At 42.2% G+C, this 20,197-nt stretch overlaps 1 protein-coding gene across 3 annotated transcripts in view; it reads left to right on the top strand.

Moving 5' to 3' along the window:
• The first annotated feature begins 665 nt into the window (after positions 1 to 665).
• sh3rf1 (SH3 domain containing ring finger 1) overlaps positions 666 to 20,197 on the top strand; it is a 34,756-nt gene continuing 15,224 nt past the window's right edge. The window contains exons 1-2 of one of the 3 annotated variants that reach the window (XM_077535252.1): positions 666 to 741; positions 3,559 to 4,040. In XM_077535252.1, the coding sequence (XP_077391378.1) occupies positions 3,666 to 4,040 (375 nt within the window). In that variant the 5' untranslated portion in view covers positions 666 to 741; positions 3,559 to 3,665. Of the gene's footprint in view, positions 998 to 1,207; positions 1,279 to 3,558; positions 4,041 to 20,197 lie in introns of those variants that run through there. The other 2 variants (XM_077535251.1, XM_077535253.1) reach the window with 2 other exon arrangements.

Below are 20,197 nucleotides of genomic sequence, written 5' to 3'. Positions count from 1 at the left end.
TAATTTAAACCCTATTTTTAAACCCGAAGCCTAGTTCAAAAACGTGCGCCCCAGGTGGATGCTTGGGGCCCTGGGCCCCGTTGGCTCCACCCTCTGCATGCACCTGAGCTTGAGTGACACTGAAATATAAAACAGTAACACACATTTTTAGTTGAAACATTTTGTGAACTAAAAAATTGATGTCTGTCTTCATCTGACATAGAAAACAAATCAGGACAATTTTCAGACAATTTATAGAAACTGTCAGATTACAAAGTGAATTCCATTCACAATTCAGCCAAATCACATAAAGCAAAAGTTCACTCATTCCCGGCACAGAGCAAGAAGAAGGATAATCTATACGATATACAAACATATGCATTTGTGGGAGATTAAATGGAGTTAAAAAACAAGTTCACACATGGTGACATGATTTAGCTCACGCCCTTTTGACAAAGCTCGGACGCACCCTTCGTTTACACCTCGGAAATCAGCAGACTCTCGTATTGAGCGTGTAATACACCGAGTGCAAAACACGATTTTCAAACAAAAATAATAGTTGTGAGTCTTGTTAACAACGTTTCAGTTGGAGACGCTTCACTTTGGCGAATTTCCTGTTGCTGATCCGTTGTGTCAACCGAACAACTTCAAATTCCCAATGCCGTTGAACGCCACACAACTCCCTCCCTTCCCAGTGTGTTTCCAGGTCCAACAGAACAGAACAGAAGAACAGAACAGTACAACCGACTAGCATGGCGCTTGGTGGGTGCGCTTCGACTTGTCTTTCCTCGCTCCTCTCTTTTCCTCTTCGTTTGAGTTAAAAAAATAAAATAAAAAAAAACGCTACAACCTCAACGTGGGCGCTGATTAAAACCACCGGGAGGCATAAAGAACTCGTTTGTCGATTTTTTTTTAAAAGGGGGACGTGGGGGACTACTACTACTAGAAAGGGGGAGCTTGCTAACTAGTTAGGCTAGCCACAACTTGGTAATAAGGGACACAAGAGGGATACGAAAAGGTAAGTCAAGTATGGAAATTGGTTGAGTTTTCTGTATTTTTTGTCTAATTTTACCTTTAGGGTAATATTTCAACTGCTGTAAAAGTTGGTAAAGCCACTAAGTTACCGCATGCTGACGTACATTACAGTTGAATGTAGTTTTTTACTCTACTAATTGCAATAATGTTGACCAAGGTATTTGGAATGTTTTTGGTAAAGGGGGGGGGACACACACACCAAATTCAACAAACAAGAAGAGCCCAGTTGCCTCGATTCAACCTTTGCGGATTACCATGACTAAGGTGACTGAGAATCAACACAGCCATTATGAAAGAACACAATTTTGTGGGGAAATTATCCTATTGGGTCAACAATATTGTGGTTTTCTATATTGTGGTATTCTGTATATGTATGACATGTTATAATATAGGGGTCACCATCCTTTTCGAGTATTGCGAACTGCTACCAATTTTATACACATTGCTGAAATAACAAGTTGTCTTAAATGACCTTTTATTAATATTACAGATGATTAATAATTAATGCTATTCATTCACGTGAGCTTAACTCCTTTTAAGGATTTGTCACAATAATTAGCAGACAGATAAATATAAATATTGACTATAAATATAAATATCGAAATATCTCCTAAGTAACTTTTTCAGGTTTTTCAGGAAACACAAAAAATTGTACCATTTACATCACAAGGAGTTGATTTAGGCAAAAAAAAAAATAATTTTTGCAAAAAAAAAAAAGACTTAGATAATTATTTTAAGAGGATGACGAATCACAACACTTAATTTCTATACATTTGTGTTAGTCTTTACTCTTTACATTTTCAAATGATCATTTCTACAACATTCTGAGAAAATCACAATGCCCAATCACTATAAGCTATTTTTACAACTGGCCCACAGGCTAACAAAATGCAAGATGCAGCCTTAAAGCAAATAATTAATAGTGCTGGACTTTTCCTCGCACCTAGCTCTGTAAGGTTGCATACTATTGCCTGGGACATGCAGTGAACTTGTTTGGGAGATGAGATGCAAGCTGAAATATCCTCTGGTGATGTCACATTGCATTGGACTTACTACAGTACAGTAGTTAGTTCCTACATAGCATGACTTGCCCAATCACGTCAAATGGATGCACTATGTGGCTGAATTAATAGGCAATATTAGAGTAATACTAGAGGAAACAATTTCTGCTGAATGCGGAAGGAGCTGAAGCTAAAGTGCCTCTGATGAACAAAACCCTGACATCTGACCAGGGATGTGTAGAAGACTTCTTATATTCACTGTATGTATACACTTTTAAAAATGTCACAACTCATTTTATTGCAAATTATTTTGTAGACCCGTACCCCAGATTGAGAACCAGTGCTTTCAATTACAATGTAAGGCAGAGGAATTCATCAATTTAGTACATATGTTTGTGTTGAAAATTTGCTTTCTTCCAAGGCGACATATCCCGTCACGTCACTGTGTAGTTGTGTCACAATTCTGCCATCAGAGAATGTGCTGGATCACCAGTCGCAGGTGCGTCTATCCGCTTTGAGGCAAATTAGATTAAACGTGAACTTTAAGCACCTGTGAATTACTCCAATCAGGCTATGGTTGAGGTCTTAGAGGCTGTTTTCTACTCTTGTGCAACTAAATCATCTTTATACCAAGTGATGCGTGAGTCACATTAGGTAATAAATTAATCAGGATTTTTTTTTCTTCTTCTTTAAAATAGATTTATCAACGCTGTGGCGCCACCGAGAACTTGCCCAGTTGCTGTTCAACAACAATTTGCTACTCATATTTCCCATAGGATATTGTAAAAATGCAATTACAGTGTTTAGTGTTTGCACAAAATGTTGTAGTTATCATCAAAGCCAATCAATTAATCAAAATCATATCAACAACTCAATCGCAATGTATTAGAATGCAATTTCCCAGTGGCAAAGGCTGCAATTTGGGGGACCCCACCCCCCATATCTTCTTCATTGCAGTCGGTTGGTAGACTTCGTTAATGTATATTCATTTGTTTGTAATATTTTGTTTAGAATAGACACGATAAGTTCAACTCCTTCAGTGCAGTCCACAGTATATCGTTGTTTCATGAAACTTGAAAAATGTAAGCGATAAAGTAGCCACAGAATTGTTTGCTTTGTTGTTGTTAATCTGATTTATGCCTTACTGATAAGCAGTTTGGAAAATGAATGAATGGATGAATGACTTTTGTTTAGGCCACACTTGTTTGATAGAAATTTGTGAAATTGTAGTGAATGCAAGTTAGTGTTAACTCCTAATTGAAATGACAAGTCTGATATTTATTGGATTACCGATTAGTTTATTGCTTGTGTTTGTTAATAAAATACATGCAAAGAGGACCCTGAAAATATAATTGTATACTAAATGGCATTGAGGGAAAAAAAAAAAAAAAGAAAATTATTTTTCAAAATTGTTCAGCTCTAGTTTGTAGTTGGGTGATATTGCGTCAATATTCTTCAGCCATATGTGATTGTTATGCATCCGTCCCGTGACCTGGTTCTCTGTACTGTTGATTAATCAGCACGTGTTGACCCTCATCTGCAGCTCATGCACAGGCCATGGCCGTAATCGAGGGATGGGAGTGACGTGACACGAGTGGAGTGAGCGTCATGTTTTTCTGCTGAAAAGACCAAGGCGAAGCACTCGCAACGATGGACGAGTCGGTGCTTTTGGATCTGCTGGAGTGCCCCGTGTGCCTGGAGCGTCTGGACGCTTCGGCCAAGGTTCTGCCTTGTCAGCACACCTTCTGCCGACGCTGCCTGCAGGGCATCGTGGGTTCCCGCGGCGAGTTACGCTGCCCCGAGTGCCGCACCCTGGTGGAGTGCGGCGTGGACGAACTGCCCAGCAACATCCTGCTGGTGCGCCTCCTGGACGGCATCAAGCAGAGGCCACGCAGGGCGCCGCCCGGGGCCGCTAACGGCACCGCCGGAGCGGTGGCACGGGCGCACGGCGGTGGAGCCCGCGGTGAGCAGGGTGCACCCGGGGCCCAACCCCAGCGGGCCCAGGCGAAGAGCACACTTGTCCGGGTGAGTCCACTCATCAAGTCTTCACTCGTGCCCGCCTGATATGAGTTCTTTTAAAATTGGCAAAAATCATTGGGCAAAATTTGGCCCATTTTTGCCGATTGTTTTGATAATGACGTTTAAATAACCACACAATGCCATGTCTTGTCCTAGTCTGTCAAAATTATCTTGAGCCAAAGCAGCAGACGTGGTCACGGCCACCTTATCGATCCACTCCCGTTGGCTGTCAGTCATAAATCTAACATGCCATCGCTTAGATTTGTGATTGGATGAGCGAGTCATGAGCTGGGAGCGTTGTGAGAGCATTTGTGTAGGTGGAACTTCCACTTCCCGCTTTCCGACACCAAGTTTGATTGCGTGGGCCACTGGTTTTGCTGTGTTTACATCTGATAATATCATGACAGTGTTTTGCTATGAAATTGGACCTTTTTTGCAACTATTTCCTTCTTGCAAATATTGTTGGTAAGTTTCCCCTCAAAAAAATACATAGAGGTAAAATTGTGATTTGCAATTAACATACTGCATTTGTATTTTATAATTATTTTTTTGCTTAATAATTAATTTAGCCATTATTTAAGGGTATGAAAGAATAAATATACACATTTTAATGAACCAATTAAGGAAAAAATTGCAACTAATGCCGCAAATATTGCAGGACTCTTGATGGTGGGCTGTATTAAAGAAAAGCGGGCTCACCCCTGATATGGAGTCTTCAATAAAGCTAATTTGCATGTTTTTGCAACGTGAGATGATGCTGTATTACCCAGAGAAAACCCACAAAAACATGGAGAGAACATGCAACCTCCACACAGGAAGGCTGCCGTTGATATCCAAAGCCCAACCCCAGAACTGGGTGTCAGAAGCGCCAAACCTAATGGCCCACTGTGCTGCCCCGAGCTGAAACAATACAGCGTAAATCTGCGTGGATTAAAAGCGGCACGTTGCATTACCGCCACTAATCTTTGCTGCGGATTAACTGCGATCATATTGAAATGGAAAGCAGCCGGTTGACTAACGGGCGTGATTTAGATCAGTTAATAATTTAACACACAAGGTTTACTGCTTTCTGCACCAGCCCAACAGTTTTCCTATAACAACATTTCTCATGTTCACACTTTTTATTTCCTCCTGTTAGCCTTGCACTTGAGGTCCATTCAACGGTGCCGTTTGTCAAGGTACTTGAGATATTCAGGGTGGGACCCGAGGGGCGCTAGTCTTATCTGCACTTGTAAAGTACACTTGGCGAAACTGAAACATTCTTGGAGCCTGTGTGCAGAATTACTCAACCAGATGAGAGATTAGTTTTTTTTTTTCTTCTCACAAATCAACAAAAATAATATTCATCCACAAGCGTTCTGGTGCATGAATATGCCTTGAACAGTTAAGTGGAATTACATGTGCCTACGTCATGCAAGATATTGTGAAGTCTTATAACATATGCAGAAAGCTCACTTTTTAGTCTCACGAGATTTGAGGCAGCAAGTCAAGTCTCACGCAATATGCTCAAGTGCAGCGAGATTTTCAGACTTCTCATGAGATATTCTGCTATTGTTAGATTTGCAGGAGTATTACGAGACGTGTTCAAGTCTGATGGAAGTTAACACCTGAAGTCTTGGTTGCCGTTTTAACTTTTCACTGATAAAAATTTGGTCCTTTGGAGACAGGAAATAGGTTGATTTTACGAACATTGTCGCCAAGGAACCAAATGTTTTTTATGAGATTTTTCTCATACCAGCACGTATCTATTTAAGTACCTTTCAGTAAAGCAGTAGTTAAAGTTCCCCCGGGGAACAGTGTTACATTTACGAGGACACTTTTGTGTTATAACTTGTTTGTCATGTAAATTAACTGATATCATATGTTAACATCTTAATCCATGTTTGACACAAATAACTAGTTGTAAGCTTACTTCATTTCATAGCATTAAGTAAGATCCACCCCCCACAAAAGAGAGAAATAGAAGGTAAAAATATTTGAAGGGCCCCTTGTTGTGAGCAGCTCTGACCTGCAGAAAAAAGGGAGGATAAGGTTGATGAAAAGATGTCAAGGCCCTGTGTAAAATCATCAGAATGTCAACAGGCTGATAATGGATGGCCCCGGCCCGAGATCAGAGGCCCTCCTGTAAATTGCTACTGGGCGACCCGCCTTGCTGGCTACAGTAACGCTCTATTCATTCGTGCTCCTTTCAAAGCTTGTTTGGGCTTTTGGGAATTTCCCTCGTCTCCGTAAAACCCCGTCTCAGTGGACATCTCTTATGCTTTCAGGGTGTGTTGACATTTGACACATCTTGGTCCGGTTCAAACAAACTGTGGTGCGGTTTCTCTGATTATGCGGTTTGTTTGATGAATTGTGAATGCTGTCTTCCAGCTGTCTATACAAACTCAATGAGTTAACTAAGCATTATTGTTTTGATGGAAGGTTTGAGTTGCTTTGCTTTGCAACAATACATGCCACGATTCGAGTCCAGTCGGGGTGCATTGATGATGATGATGATGATACAATTGAACACTAAAGACACTTTTTCGATCAAATGATGTGTTTCCATTCAGTTCACCACAGGATGTTTTGGATCAGGGAAACCTAGCATTGACTACAAGAGAAGCGTGAAATCATCCTGTACCAGCGAAATGGTATAGTTGCAGATGTCTATTTTATTTAACCTTTATTTATCAAGGTAAGGCAATTAGCAAATACAAATAGTGAGATAGACTGGTATTTATCTAATATATTACATGAACAAAAGGTTCAAAACAGGCTGAAACAGGTGCAGGGGTCATGCACACCATCCCTCACTAACTTATAATTATTTTCAGGCTGTATTTTATGTGCCATTTTAGATAGTAGGGGTGTGAATTGCCTAGTACCTGACGATTCGATTCGTATCACGATTCACAGGTCACGATTCGATTCGATACCGATTAATCCCGATACGAATTTATAAGTCGATTGTTGCGATTTTTTTTCATTCAAATTTAGAAAATACTAATCAATAAGCTTGTAGAGTGTAAGATTTATATGAAAATGTATTATTTATTTATCTGAAATTTCAGTCTTATAGAGGTTGTAATCTGTTTCATGTTTGAACAGCATTAAAATAAAATATTAAGGCTTAATGTTCCGTTCATATAACATTCTTCCATGCTCAAGGTGCGAATCCTAACCCGAAGTCAGACGTTTTGTTGAATATTTTAAAAATGGAAGTTTAAAAATCGATTCACACACACACACACACACACACAAAAAGGCAATGATGATAAGACGTTGAATCGGTAAGACTACCGAATGAACAATTCTGAGCTCTTAAAAAAAAAAAAAAAAAAAAAAAATCGATTTTTTTTTTATTGAAGCGATTCGAGAATCGTGCGATGTAGTATCGCGATATATCGCCGAATCGAATCGAACACCCCTATTAGATAGTATAGTTTGGGACACTGGAATGGATGGAAACCTAACCATACTGCGACAAACAAGGGCAATTCCTGAACCACTGCCTTTAAGACAAGGATTTTCCCTATTAGTGACAAAATGTGTCATGTGAAATGCACCATGTACCACTTTAATTTTTTCCCTGGCAATAACAACATTATGACTAAAAATGTTTACGTTTAACCTGCTGTTTAAAATGCTCCTCTTGACTGTGCGTGCATCTGCAGATGTTTTCTTTTGTCCTTGATTTGGCAGGTCTTCACATATTCTCTTGTGAAAATAGTTTCTTGTGTGTCTGCTTGGCTGTCTTGGGGCGTTCCGCTAATGACAGACAAAAGCCCGGCTGTGCAGGTGTAACGTCTTCACAACATGAAAGGCCCTGGATCAAAGCCCATGCCGATTGGCCACTCTGACCCCCCCGTACCCTGCCACCCCATGGGCCAGTGCTCCACGGGGTCTTGAGCGCTTCACTAACCCCGTTTGTCACCCTTAGGTTCACTTCTTCATTGTTGGATGGCCAAAAATGTGCGCCTGGAAGCTGCTCCTTTCGGATGTCCAGCCCCACCTCCAATTTTTGTATGGCCGGGAGGGCCGAGGGCGGCCTGACAGATAAACAACAGGGTTTTGTCTCTTGTCCCCTTCTGATCTTACTGCTTGACACTAGTGGAATGACTGGTAACAGAAGCCGATGAGTGTTAAGTTATGGCGTTGTAACCAAAAGGGACAAATGTTTAGTGCAAAGTCAGCTCTGCGCCCCCTCCTCTTAACACCACCTCCGGGGGCTGCGGCAGTTGTTTGACACTCTTTTCTGGCATTTGCTTTGGCTTAGTGGAGGGGGGGTGGGTGAGCGGGTGGTCCGCTGGAACCCTTCAGTTTGATGACTCACATCCCACGGTGCTCGGTAACATGGATGTTTTGACTTCCCCCTTTCCCTCATTTGCCTCGTATAACAACTTTTTTTTTTTTTTCTTTTGCCAACGTGGATTGAGAACAGACGGCAGGCCAGGCAATGTAAAAAGCCGTTGGGTGCTGTTTGGGAGTCAGAGATCTGGGTTCAAGAGTCATTGTATAGTCATGGGTTTGAGCCAGAGTGACGGGGAGGAGGGAAGGTTTTAATATGGGAGATTTTCGTGGATGTCTTCACTTATCGTTATGGTCGACTGGTGAATTGAGGCTTTACTCACATAGTGGAAACAACAGTTTGCCGCTTGGGTTTATAAACTTGACCACAAAGAGTTCCTCATTCCCACCAGTTGGATGTTATGGAAAACGCTAATGACTTTGCCTCAGTTAAAGGCGGCACAGAGCAAGCTACAACTAATTGGGGAAAAACTCTTGCTACGTTGTATGCATTGTTTGTAACATTCTGAGTAGACAGACAGCGGAAACATCTTGGTTTGTTTTGAGTGGGCTACAGTTTAATACGCATACTCCCGATGCCTACAGGACTTTAAGGGAAACAACCACAGCACAAACTTATGACGTGTCTGTCAGTTGGGCTTCAATCATAAGCTTTGACAGTCTGAGTACACTCATAATAATTGGAATAATTGGGTCAAGTGACCATTTATACTTCCAATTCCAATTAAAATGATCAATAGCAATTGTGATGTCTCTAAAACATTCTCCTGAGTGATGATCCTGGTGCGTGATGTGTTAAGAGTGACCCGAAACGTTATTGAACAATTATAAACAGATTCAAAGTTGTTTCTCCTTGACACGGTGGAAAAGTGTCCTCCATAAATCCCTAATCTGAGGCTGATCGTGATCATGGGTGTTCCGGCTGCAGACGTTCACTGCATTGGCCACAGCTGCTAGAGATGTTCTACTCCGTCAAAGTGATGGATGACCTTCTTGTGTTTCTGTCATTGTTAAAATGAAAAAAAAAGTTGATTTGACCTGTGGCAGAGGGATGTTGTTACTTTTCCACAGCGTTCTTGACGTGAACATGTGGAGCCTCTTAATTCATTTGTTGCTTTACTTTTTCTGCTGGGCTTTGCCTGGTCTTCGTTGATAGGAAACAGGGAAATATTTTGTCCATGGGACGTCATCAGGCCTCTGCCTCGTGTAATGGAAGCCTTTAACAAACAGTTTGTTTTTCTTTTTAAAATGTCTCTCATATGCACATCAAACAAACGGGACGCCGGACGGTGGATTTTGTTTCCCTGTTATTTTTTGTCATTCAGTCATTGATTTATACCCCAGGCAAAAAAGAATGTTTGTGTTTTTCTTCTGCGGAGGTTCTCATTAAAATTCCTGCACGCCTCCCTCATCTGAGGTCGATGAGTCACACCGGCCCGCTTTGATGACGTCACGCTGTTGTCGAAGCCTCTCCTCGTGGCCGGCTGGCTGACCTCCGCTTGTGTGACACAAGCCCATCATTACGCCGTCACGCTGCGCCACAAAGCTGGCAAGCGTGCCATGGAAGCTTTCCATCGCTGGGATGTTTTCCCGAAAGGCTTCTGGGCCGCCCCATTCCTGATCACACGTACCTCTTGTTTCTCCAGGAGGCCCCCAAATTGCTAAATCTCCCCAATGATACGCTCTTGATTGAAGTGATTGTGTATAAATAGCCAATAAATTTCTAAGCTCTTGAGAGATTGCATTCGGGGCTGCACTGACTTTGCTGGATACTGAGCCATGGGCAAAGCATAACAACTCTCAAGGGACGTGCGAGGAAAGTTAGTTGAACTGTATATATTTGGAAATTATATCAAATGCAGTATATATCTAGTCTGATGCCAATTTGTAGTGTTCAACTTTGTGTACCTCAAGTATACTTGTGATTGACCCGTTACTCATGAAATTTGCACACAAGCTAGCTGACAGCAAGCTGCTAGCATGTTGATCTTTTGTACTACGCTACAACGGTGCACTTTACTTTTATTACAAAAGTAAGCCAGTCACACTACTTGTTTTAATAACACGGAAAACATCATCCTCTTCCTGGTCTACTGCTGTCTTGCAGTCTACCTCCGAGTCTAACATTATATGATCTGATCATCCAGAGGCCGATATAGACCCTGTAATAGTGCGATTTCTGTGTTATCCAGGTGATTAAGAGACTTCTTACAAACTCAATTTTGTGCGATTTTGGTCGGACCAAGGTATTTACGTCGATCTTAACAATCGCGTTTCAGTTGTGCTAACCCTGTGATTCAATTTATTTCCTAATGTTATTGTATTGACTGACACAGTCTGTATTTCCCCTACCATGGACCTCCCTCCCTGCCGTCTAAATCCAGGCTGGAGCCGTTAAAGGCCTAATGAGATTAGGGAGTTATTGGGGAGTTGTTTAGCATTGCTTCTCTTTATGCTCTGACTGCTGACTCTAATTTATTCATTGCTGTTAGGCAAAATCCATGCACCTCCAAAATCACTACTTTTCAGGAAATAAAGAAAACATCAGTATTCACAAAAGCAAACTGTGGGCTGTGATAACATCATATTCCCAAACACTTTTGCAAAGGTCTTAGAGCCATGAGTGATGCAATAAATGAAACAATAGGCTGACTAAGCAGTGTAAAATACATACATTAATTAATAAATAAATTAAACCGTATGAAATTTACCCTAATGGCTGATGGCTTCTTTCTGCACTGAATCATTACAGCAATCCATTTTTCAAACAGCCGCAAACTTTTTCATTTCACCTTCAAAATAATAACAATGCAATAGAGGGCTGGTTTTGTATGATGTAACACTAGTTATGTAGCTCATGTAGCCATTGCCGGCCAGCCGATGCAACTTGTATTGAAAACACAAGCCAGATCCGGGTTTACGATTACAAACGCTGCCATTGTGACCTGAAGTGAACTTTTCCCCACTGCATACTGTATAGTACCTGTTGTCAGTCATCCTTTTTAGGAGCAAAATTGGGTTGTTGGGTTAGTGATTATGCTGGACTCAAACATGTTTTACTTTTGAGTATAACTCACAAAATGCTGCCAATAAGTGTGCAGTTGTTGTAGATTACCTCCGAACACGATACTCAACAGCCAATCTGGCCGTCCATCATACACAGCCGGCCTCATTCGTCATCGCTTTAAATCCCGTCCGTGTTTTGGAAAACGTGCGACGAGTGAGCGGGCGAGCGGCTGCTTATTCTGCGGGTAATTACCATCCTCGCAATGTCAGGGTTTACGTAATTCCCAAGGAGAGGTTCAAAAGAGCAAATCATGTGATTCCTCCCTGGTGGGGGGGGGTAACACTACTCCCCTCGTGTGGACTTTCTTGTTCCCTTTTGTATTTATGTCCCTTTCAAGACTGGCTAGCCCAAACACAGCTAGGAAATACTTGGACTTGTTTTGTTCTGTCTCATCTTAACCTCATTTTGCCAGACATAGAAGGATTTTGTGCGTTCACATGAGTGTCTCTGAGGAATTCCATGAGTAGTTGCAGGTCATCTCCCCCCTCAATTCCCCCACCCCCATAAACGTGTCAACTCTTGTCCTGCACATCCGTCTTTTGTAGAACTACAAGATGGTGATTATTTGTATTGTGCATGCATTGTGTTTCGTAAAAAGAAGCTACATCACTCTTTGCCTGATGAGTAAACGCCATTTGTAAAGATGCTAGGGGTCTCTCATTGAGTCATGATAAGCTACGCTCTTGTGTAGACAAGACAGCATGCAGAGACGTGTGTCTACACTTGAAAGCCTTTGGGCAGAGTCATATTTTTTCTGTCTCCTCGCAAGATTGTTCATCTTAACTACGAGCTCTTTGACCGTTCCCCCCCCCCCCACACACACACATCTCTGCCTAGCGGTGGTTACTTTTAACAAAGCTGTTCATAGCCTCTTTACAAGTGGTGGTTTAACTTTGGGTGGTCCACCGACCAAACATATTTACTAATGGCCTATGACACTCCCCCCAGTCACACATCCCCTCCCCCGTTTCCCTCAGTCTCATCTCTTGCAAGTCTGTCAGCATGACTATGGTAATGGAAGCAGTCATTAGCCCACTCACCACATTCCTATCGCACCTGTAGGCCTCCACAGAATAGTTTTAAGCATGAGCGTCATCCAGTAGAAGTAGGGAAATACTTAAGAAACTGTTATTGGCTATTTCTGTTTTCCTGATTATTTATGTTTGGGGGGCATGGCTAAAATAGCTGCCCAGTGATGACCGACATGAGGCAAAACTGACAAAAATGTTGAGAAAAAAACAAGCAGAAATTGGACTTAAATCTGTTTAAAAGAAAATACAAATAATAATAACTGACAAATACAGGTGTAAAAAAAAAAAAAGAAATCAGATAAAAAACTTGCAAAAAAAAAGTATAAAAATAAACCTGTTGGGGGGGGGGGGGGGGGGGGGGGGTCATTTACAAATATAGCAAAAAAAAAAATATTTAAAATATGGCACTAAAATGACCAGCCTGACCAAAATCAGGCAAAAAACAAAACAAAACAAACCTAGACTCAAATATTGATTTGGAACGGATAACTCTGTGTATTTTTTCTTCTTCCAAATAATGGCATCGCAAAATGGTCAGTGATAGTCTACAACACGTTCGGACTTGAAGTACAATTTAGCTTATGTCGCCATCATAGGAAACAAACTGCATTGTAAACCGACGCCACATCTTCAGTGGGGTTTTTGCCTGTGGCTGTTTTGTCAGCTGCTGGACACCCTATCTTTTCATTGTGTGGCTGCTCTACTCCCAAAGAGCCCCTATAGTACCTGCCTGGCCTGTGCTGAACACTTTGACCTATCACCCTATGCTGTGATTGGTGGAGCGGCAGTGATCAACCATGGGCTGTTTGGCTGCTGGCATGTTAAGTGTTTTGTTCCCGTCCCCGGGGCCAAATAATGATTTGTCGAGAGTTTCGTTTTTAGTTGTTTGACCTGTGACCCCTGCGGCTATTACTGGCGCTGGATGCATCTTTGATACGGTGCTGCTGGTTGCCTCAGGCTCACCTTGAGTGATGTGCTCTTTTAGACCTCCCATAAAAAGTGAAACTATAAAAATCCATCCCCCAAAGCCAGTTTCCAATAGCGGCATGAAAGTTGGTAGGCTTGTCTATCACGAGTAGAGCCACAAAAAAGACTCAAGAAGCCATCAACAAAAATTGACAGGAAGGCTGCCATTTTAGTCTGATGAACAGGAATTTGTCCCATTGCTACCAAATTTGAGACAACTATACTAGACAGAAATGTAAATAGTCCGCAACATTGAACATTCTTCCGTCTCCAAGATTTCATTGTATTGAATAGAGTTGCACGTTTTATAGGTTGGGTACATTAATGGTTGACAAAGTTTTTTTAAATGATTTAAAAGACTGAGATTTTGTCCAATTGCAGAAAACTGTCCTGTTTGTTCCTTTAGTCTGTGTTTATCTTGAGTGGCATCTTTGTTCTGCTCTGTTGATTCCCAAGGGAAAAAGAGATGTACGCTATAATTAAAAGCGAGAAGGTAACATTTTGAATATGTCATCCTATAGACTGGTCTTCATTTTCGAAAGAATGGTGACTACAAGAAGACGAGATGAGTCTGCTTGCTGAAATGGTGTGATTAATTATGGAGATTGGAGAACTCAAGGAGGGCGAGATTATTGACAAGAGTCGCAGTTGAAGTGGTAGGACTCTCAGCCATTATCGCCTCTTCTGCGCAAACACCCCACCATGACTCGAGGATTACCGTCCCATTGTTTGTGTCCCATCCTAAACATGGCTGATTATCTGGAAGTGCACTTTGAACCCATTTGTCTCACACAAACACAAATCCATCCCAGGGCCTACCAAATGGCCATAATGTTTGTTTTAATGAGTCACAGGCCAGGACGTACAGAAATACAGGTGTGTATTCCAAGCAGCCATCTTCTCCATGGCGATCTTATTAGTACCAAGGATGAAGAGAGCAACAACTGCTTCAATTTACTGGATCTTGTGGATCTGGTAGTGGTAACCCCAGCAACCGTAGATTTTTCTGTCATTGGTGTGACGATGGTAGGCTGGCAGAACTGTTGGCTTGTCTTGCACTATGTTTCATTTTAGGAGTCTCTGTTCTCCCTACTTTTGTTCAGGAAATGGAGGCATAACCTGTTTTGAGGGGTCGGTCATGGTTAATAAAACTGAACCACTGCCAAGTCATTGAGAGCGGCTACTTGTTCTAAAGCGGCCCAGGGTCTAACAAGACAACAAAAAGTAGAAGTAAAAGAAAAAGTAAAATCATCGTTTGAATTTTCATTTGTGACTGCACAACTTCATTAGATTAAATTTGCCATTTGTCCTTGTTCAACATCTAGTTAAAGTTGAGGAGATCCACTGTATAACCTTGGCAGAAGATTCTGCGACGTCTCACTCAGTATGTCCGTGAACTTGAAGGCGAGCTAGCAGTTCCGTGTTACATCTGGGCTCAGTCGAGTCCGGAATGAACAAACACACTCACACTTTGTTTACAAAAGTGAAAAAAAATGGCCAGTGCCTTCTCGCAGCAGTGTTTGTGCCTCGGACCTTTGCCAATTGTGTGTCAATATCCTTTCTTTGTTTGCCCTCTAGCGGGGTGTACAAATACTAGCCGACGCAAGCAAAGTTCTTCACTCAGAGCAACATTGGGCCTGTTGGAAGTGACAGGTAGGGATGTCAGGACCAGACCATAACTGGAAAGTAACATAGTGAACCTATAGAGTCCACTTCCTTGACTTCCGCCTCTAATGGAAGTTGGTCCGAGCGGGGCAGGTGGCTCCCACTGAATGACTCGGAGGAACAAAAGAGCCGACAGTGCTCGCTTTCAGCCGCACAGCGGCGAATAAAGTGAGGAAACGCTTAGTATTCAGCTGGTATTGACTGCCCGCTCCGTTCACTGATACTCTGACATTTGTGGACCAAAGCCCTCTGTAGCTTGGATACAAGTTCACTTCTTGTGTGCAACTCGTCTCTTGGTACTAATCCACCAAATTAAATCTCATCTGATCGGGGCCTGAAATAATGGCCCCCTTTGTAAGATCAGAGGTTTCAGCAATCTACCGGCTCATCATGCCCATTTCCACCCAAGTCCAACAGTTTGGTTCTGTTTCATAAGGGTATACGCAGGCGTGCGCTTGGCACATAGCTTGGTTTTAAAGTAATGATTCAGTGGAGTAAGAGATGGTTTAAAATCATATAAAAAAAAGAAGCAGTTATTCCTCCAATAAAAAAAAATTAAAAAAAAGACAAAAATATCTTGAATGTTTTTTTTTTTTCTGAAAGTGCAACAAATAGTTTGTCTTCTTTTTGGAAAGTGCCCAATCCAGATTTGTTTATTAAAAGACTTGATTGACACCAACAGTACTTAGCATATACTGTACCATTAAAATGTGCCCATCATTTGATTAATTGCACATTACAAAACTGCTGAATGTAAGTATTTCTTGCTCAGTGTATGTCTCATCTTTCCCGGCAGCATTGTAGCTGTCTGGCTTCCCCTGCTGCTGTGTGTATTCTAGACACCAGCGGGCCCCTGCAAAGGCAATTCGTTAAAGCCCACTGTATGAACTGGCACGGAGTGAAAGACTTCTGTTCTCTCGGCCTTAAGTCAGACAAGCAGAGTGGGTGATCTACCGGCCCACCCAGAACAGCCTTTTCCCCCCACCCCACACGAGGGGCCGGCCAGGTAAACCATCCCACCCGGGCTTAGACAAAGTGCTGCGCCAGTCTGAGTTTTGTGCAAAAAATGCACATCTCAGAAATACACTCTCATGAGAACTGCATGGCCATAAGCCATATTAGCTCCCTGCTAAAACACTTTCCTTTTGTAGGCTAATCTATAGCTTACTAGCCGTATTGGAGGGGCCCTCCCAGGCTCGCCAAAAGAATGTTTTTATAGCACTCATGGCTTCCACCTATCTCTTTATAGACACAAAATCTCTATGTAATGCCTACTTTAACACATGGCAACCTTATGGGGCCAGGTAGCCAACTCCAGGAAGGAATGGCTTTGACCATCGACCCCACTTCCAGGTTCTCAGGAGCCCCTCTGAACTTCATCTCCAGGTCAGGACCTGCTAGTAAAACCGAATAGGGCCGGGGTCAGTGGGCGGTTAGCGCCGTGATGCCTTTTGCAACTAGCAGGGTGAAATCCTGTACATTGTCTCATTCGTATGGAAGGTTCAAGTTGCTTCTCTTGAACATGAGCTGGTACAAGAGTTTCCATTCCAACGCTTGTTGAAAACTTCCCGTTCTCATTGTGTGATCCATCTGGCTTCCAGACTGCGCCTTTTCGAGTGAGCGCTTTTGTGCCTGCAATATACGCTGGGCCTCATTTGCCATGTTGTGAGCGGCAACAAATAAGCGCGGGGGAGTTGTTGTACAGCAAAGTACTCGGCGAAGCTTGAATGGGTTATTGCAACTTCCCTGCTAGTAGATGAATTATTCCCACAACACCAAAGCTGAGCTTGGCTTTTTATGCTTTCGGCTTGTTTGCTTCCACTGCAGAAAAAAACAAAAAAACAAAAAGTATTTCCCCAGCCAGTGGACTACCCTCAGAGTGCCAGGTGTCGATTAGGGGTTAGGTATAACTGTTTATTATTAGCATTAAAGGAGACAAATTACAGCGGTACCTTGACTTAGGACTTTTTTTTTTCCCGGTGTTTTCCTTCCTTGAAGCCTAGCAAAAAATGCTAAATATTGGCAAAAATACTTGAATACCTCTATTGATGCTCAGAAAACAGTACATACTATATACAGTTAAAAAACAAACAAACACATTTAATTGGTGATATTGCTCCATCTTGTGATCGGATTGGTGATAGGTTATTGTTTTTTTTAAACTTACTGATCAGGTATCAACCACATAAAACATGATCGTATAAAGGCTTCTTACTAGTTAGGTAATTACTTTATTATTATTATAATTATTATTATTATTATTATTATTATTATTACTATTTTTATTATTATTATTATTATTATGCGTCTCTTCCAGTAAAGCTCGGTACTGGCTGGCATGTTGCAGCACAACGTGGTACTACATTGGGGTTCACCGTATAGCAATTTGTCAAGTAGTAGAGCTTGCTGGCTGTGTTGACTTCTTGACAATCATAAACATGCTGTGCCCCACCAAAAACTGTTTCCATGGAAACTAGAGGTACATGATGAGGCAACATTGTGCCGTGAGGTTCTGCTGTGACGAGGACTTTTGATCTGGCTGCGTTGTCACATTCTCTATTTTTAGTGTAATTGCCCGTTGTATTTTGACTTTTTGGCCCCTGGTGTGCTTGTCTCATCACACCTCAAACTGTTCTTCCCAGGCTTTTCTTTCTATTTTAATAAACCTGATACCGCCTCCCTTTGTCTGCCCGTGTGCTTCCTTCCGTGGCCCAGTTCCTGCGTTTTACACAAAGAAGCCCTCGGGCCGCGAAGGGAGAATGGCAGGGTGCTGAAAGGATCCCCGCTGTACAATGGTCATTAAAAATAAAAATAAAACACCATTAGGAATCAATTTCATGCGGCGCTAATGGAGTCAAGATGGTCTCTTGCCCCTCGGAATCTCCCTCCCTCCCTGTCTCGCGGTGGGCGGATGGGATTGTTGGGCGGCAAATGACCTGCTAATGAACAACAAATGTCCCGACAAATGACCACCTGGCCAACGGCTGCAGCCAGATATGTTGGCTAACTTTCAGGCTAGCACTTGTCATATCCTCAATGTAGTTCCTCAGTGGGCGCCACCTGCAGAGCTTTGGGAGGTATCCATTAGGGAGTGTAGACATGTCTGGCGTTAAAACACGAAGGAGGGAGTGGGGGTGAAGGTTTCTGTCTACTTTGGCCAGACTTCGACTGCTGACGGTGCAAACGTTGCTATAAAAATGTCGCGGATGCGTAGGCTGTAGAACACATCACTTCATGGTAATCTAGTGACTTGGAAGGGAGCTGCTAAATCCCTTTAGCACACTCTTGTAATTGCATTATCCGCGATGGAGGAGTGATCGTACACAGCAGCTGATCAGTGTCAAGTCTGCTCACAAAGTGTCTCCGTCAGAACAGACGAGCCTTTGATTATTATAAATCTGTCTGCTCCAGTTCCATGCGGGCGACTGAAAACCAAAAGTGTATTTTTAAAGCCCACGTTCTTCAGCTGACTACGTGGAAATTGCGGTTATTTTTGGATTCCAGCGCACTTGACATCCAGGCCGAACATTTCCTATGTCGACGAGTGCAACAATAATGTCACGCTGTGATGCGCTGCCTGTCTAAACACGTGTCAACGTCAATCATGGTTCCTTACGTGGTAGTAATGTAACTGCTATCCATTCTGTAACATTAGCTGCTTCTTTGTTGCAGGGTCCAGTAGGGATGGGTACCATACCAAGCCCCAATACTAAAATGGCCCCAAAGCTGAATTATTAAAAACTGGCTATCGACATGCCCCACCCTTAGGTCCTTTTTTTTTCCAGTGGTCTCCAAAAAATAACTCCATTTAATTTTCGACTTAATTAGGCTAAATGAACGTTATTTTTCACCTTCTACCTTTGTGATCTTCTATCAAGCTGGAAATGAAATTATGCATATGTGCATACGTATCCATATGCTTGTCATTTTCACAATCGGAGTCATACAATACATTCATCCAGTCACAGATGCTCGGAGCAGCCACGTCCACTCCAAAGAAGCACTGCCTTCTGTAAATAGAAAGCGTGTGCTATGATAGCATGAGTGAGGCATTTAAAAAAACAAAAAAACAAAAAAAAAACTATAAAAACTACAAAAATAAATAATTTGGGGATCTGCACATGCGGATTGTTTCTTGTTCATGCAAGTGACAAATGGAATATATCACTTGAAATTTACATGGAAATAGACAAGTAGTCAATTTATAGGCACAGGCATGGAATTGGAATTTGGCACTTGGACCTGCAGTGTAAATCCAGCCTTAGAAGTTCTGTGGTTTTACATCCTGTCCCTCTAAGGGACCGTGGGCCAACGAGCCGAAGCCTGTCAATGGCCAGTGTCCCTGTACTGCGACTGGAACAGATGACATCACTTGGGAAAGGGAGTAGAAAAGGAAAAATACTGGATTTTTACATTGAAAGAACCTTCAGTGTTCTTCATGACCATTAGACTACATGGACAAAATTATTCTGACATCTCACCATTACACCCACAGGATGTTAAAATGGAAGAAAAGATGAAATTGGTCCCTCCCTTTTTGCCACACCAGATTATTTATAATAATTTCGAGTTTGGTTGGTTTGAGGATTGACAAGTTCCTCCACATTGCACTCTTCTGAACTCCACAGAAAAGGGCATTTAAAAAGTCTCTACACCCTTGTTCAAAAGCCAAGTTGTTGTGATAGACGAAGATACATTATTTCAAAACCTTTTCCTAGCAATATGACCTATATACTGTACAACTCAGTATAAAGAAGGATGAAATATCTGAGATGAACTAGTGATGTGGCTATGCAAAAAAAAATAAAAAATGAAAAAGTAATTCAGTAGAACAGAGAGTGGGAAATGGTGTCTCCTGGCCGTGGTAGCCAATAGAGCGGACACATTTGCAGCGCAGGAGCTATTATGTAACCACAGAGTCCTTAAATCTTTGACCCCCTTAGATCGGTCACGGTTATTTCTTATTTACCGTGTCCTCAGATCCCATCGGCTTTGTGTCTTTTGCTCCCACTTTATCATTTGCATTTTCATCACAGTCCTAAACACCCCAGTCCCCTCCACAGAAAGGAGGCCCAGTTCGAGTACAAAATGCAGGGGGGGGGGCTCCTCCTCCCTACTGTTCCTGCTCCCGGCCGAGTCGAGGC

This window comes from Festucalex cinctus, chromosome 10 (assembly GCF_051991245.1).
Source record: "Festucalex cinctus isolate MCC-2025b chromosome 10, RoL_Fcin_1.0, whole genome shotgun sequence".
NCBI lineage: Eukaryota > Metazoa > Chordata > Actinopteri > Syngnathiformes > Syngnathidae > Festucalex > Festucalex cinctus.
The sequence above is the reverse complement of the archived record's forward strand: the minus strand, read 5'-3'. Positions and strand labels throughout refer to the sequence as shown.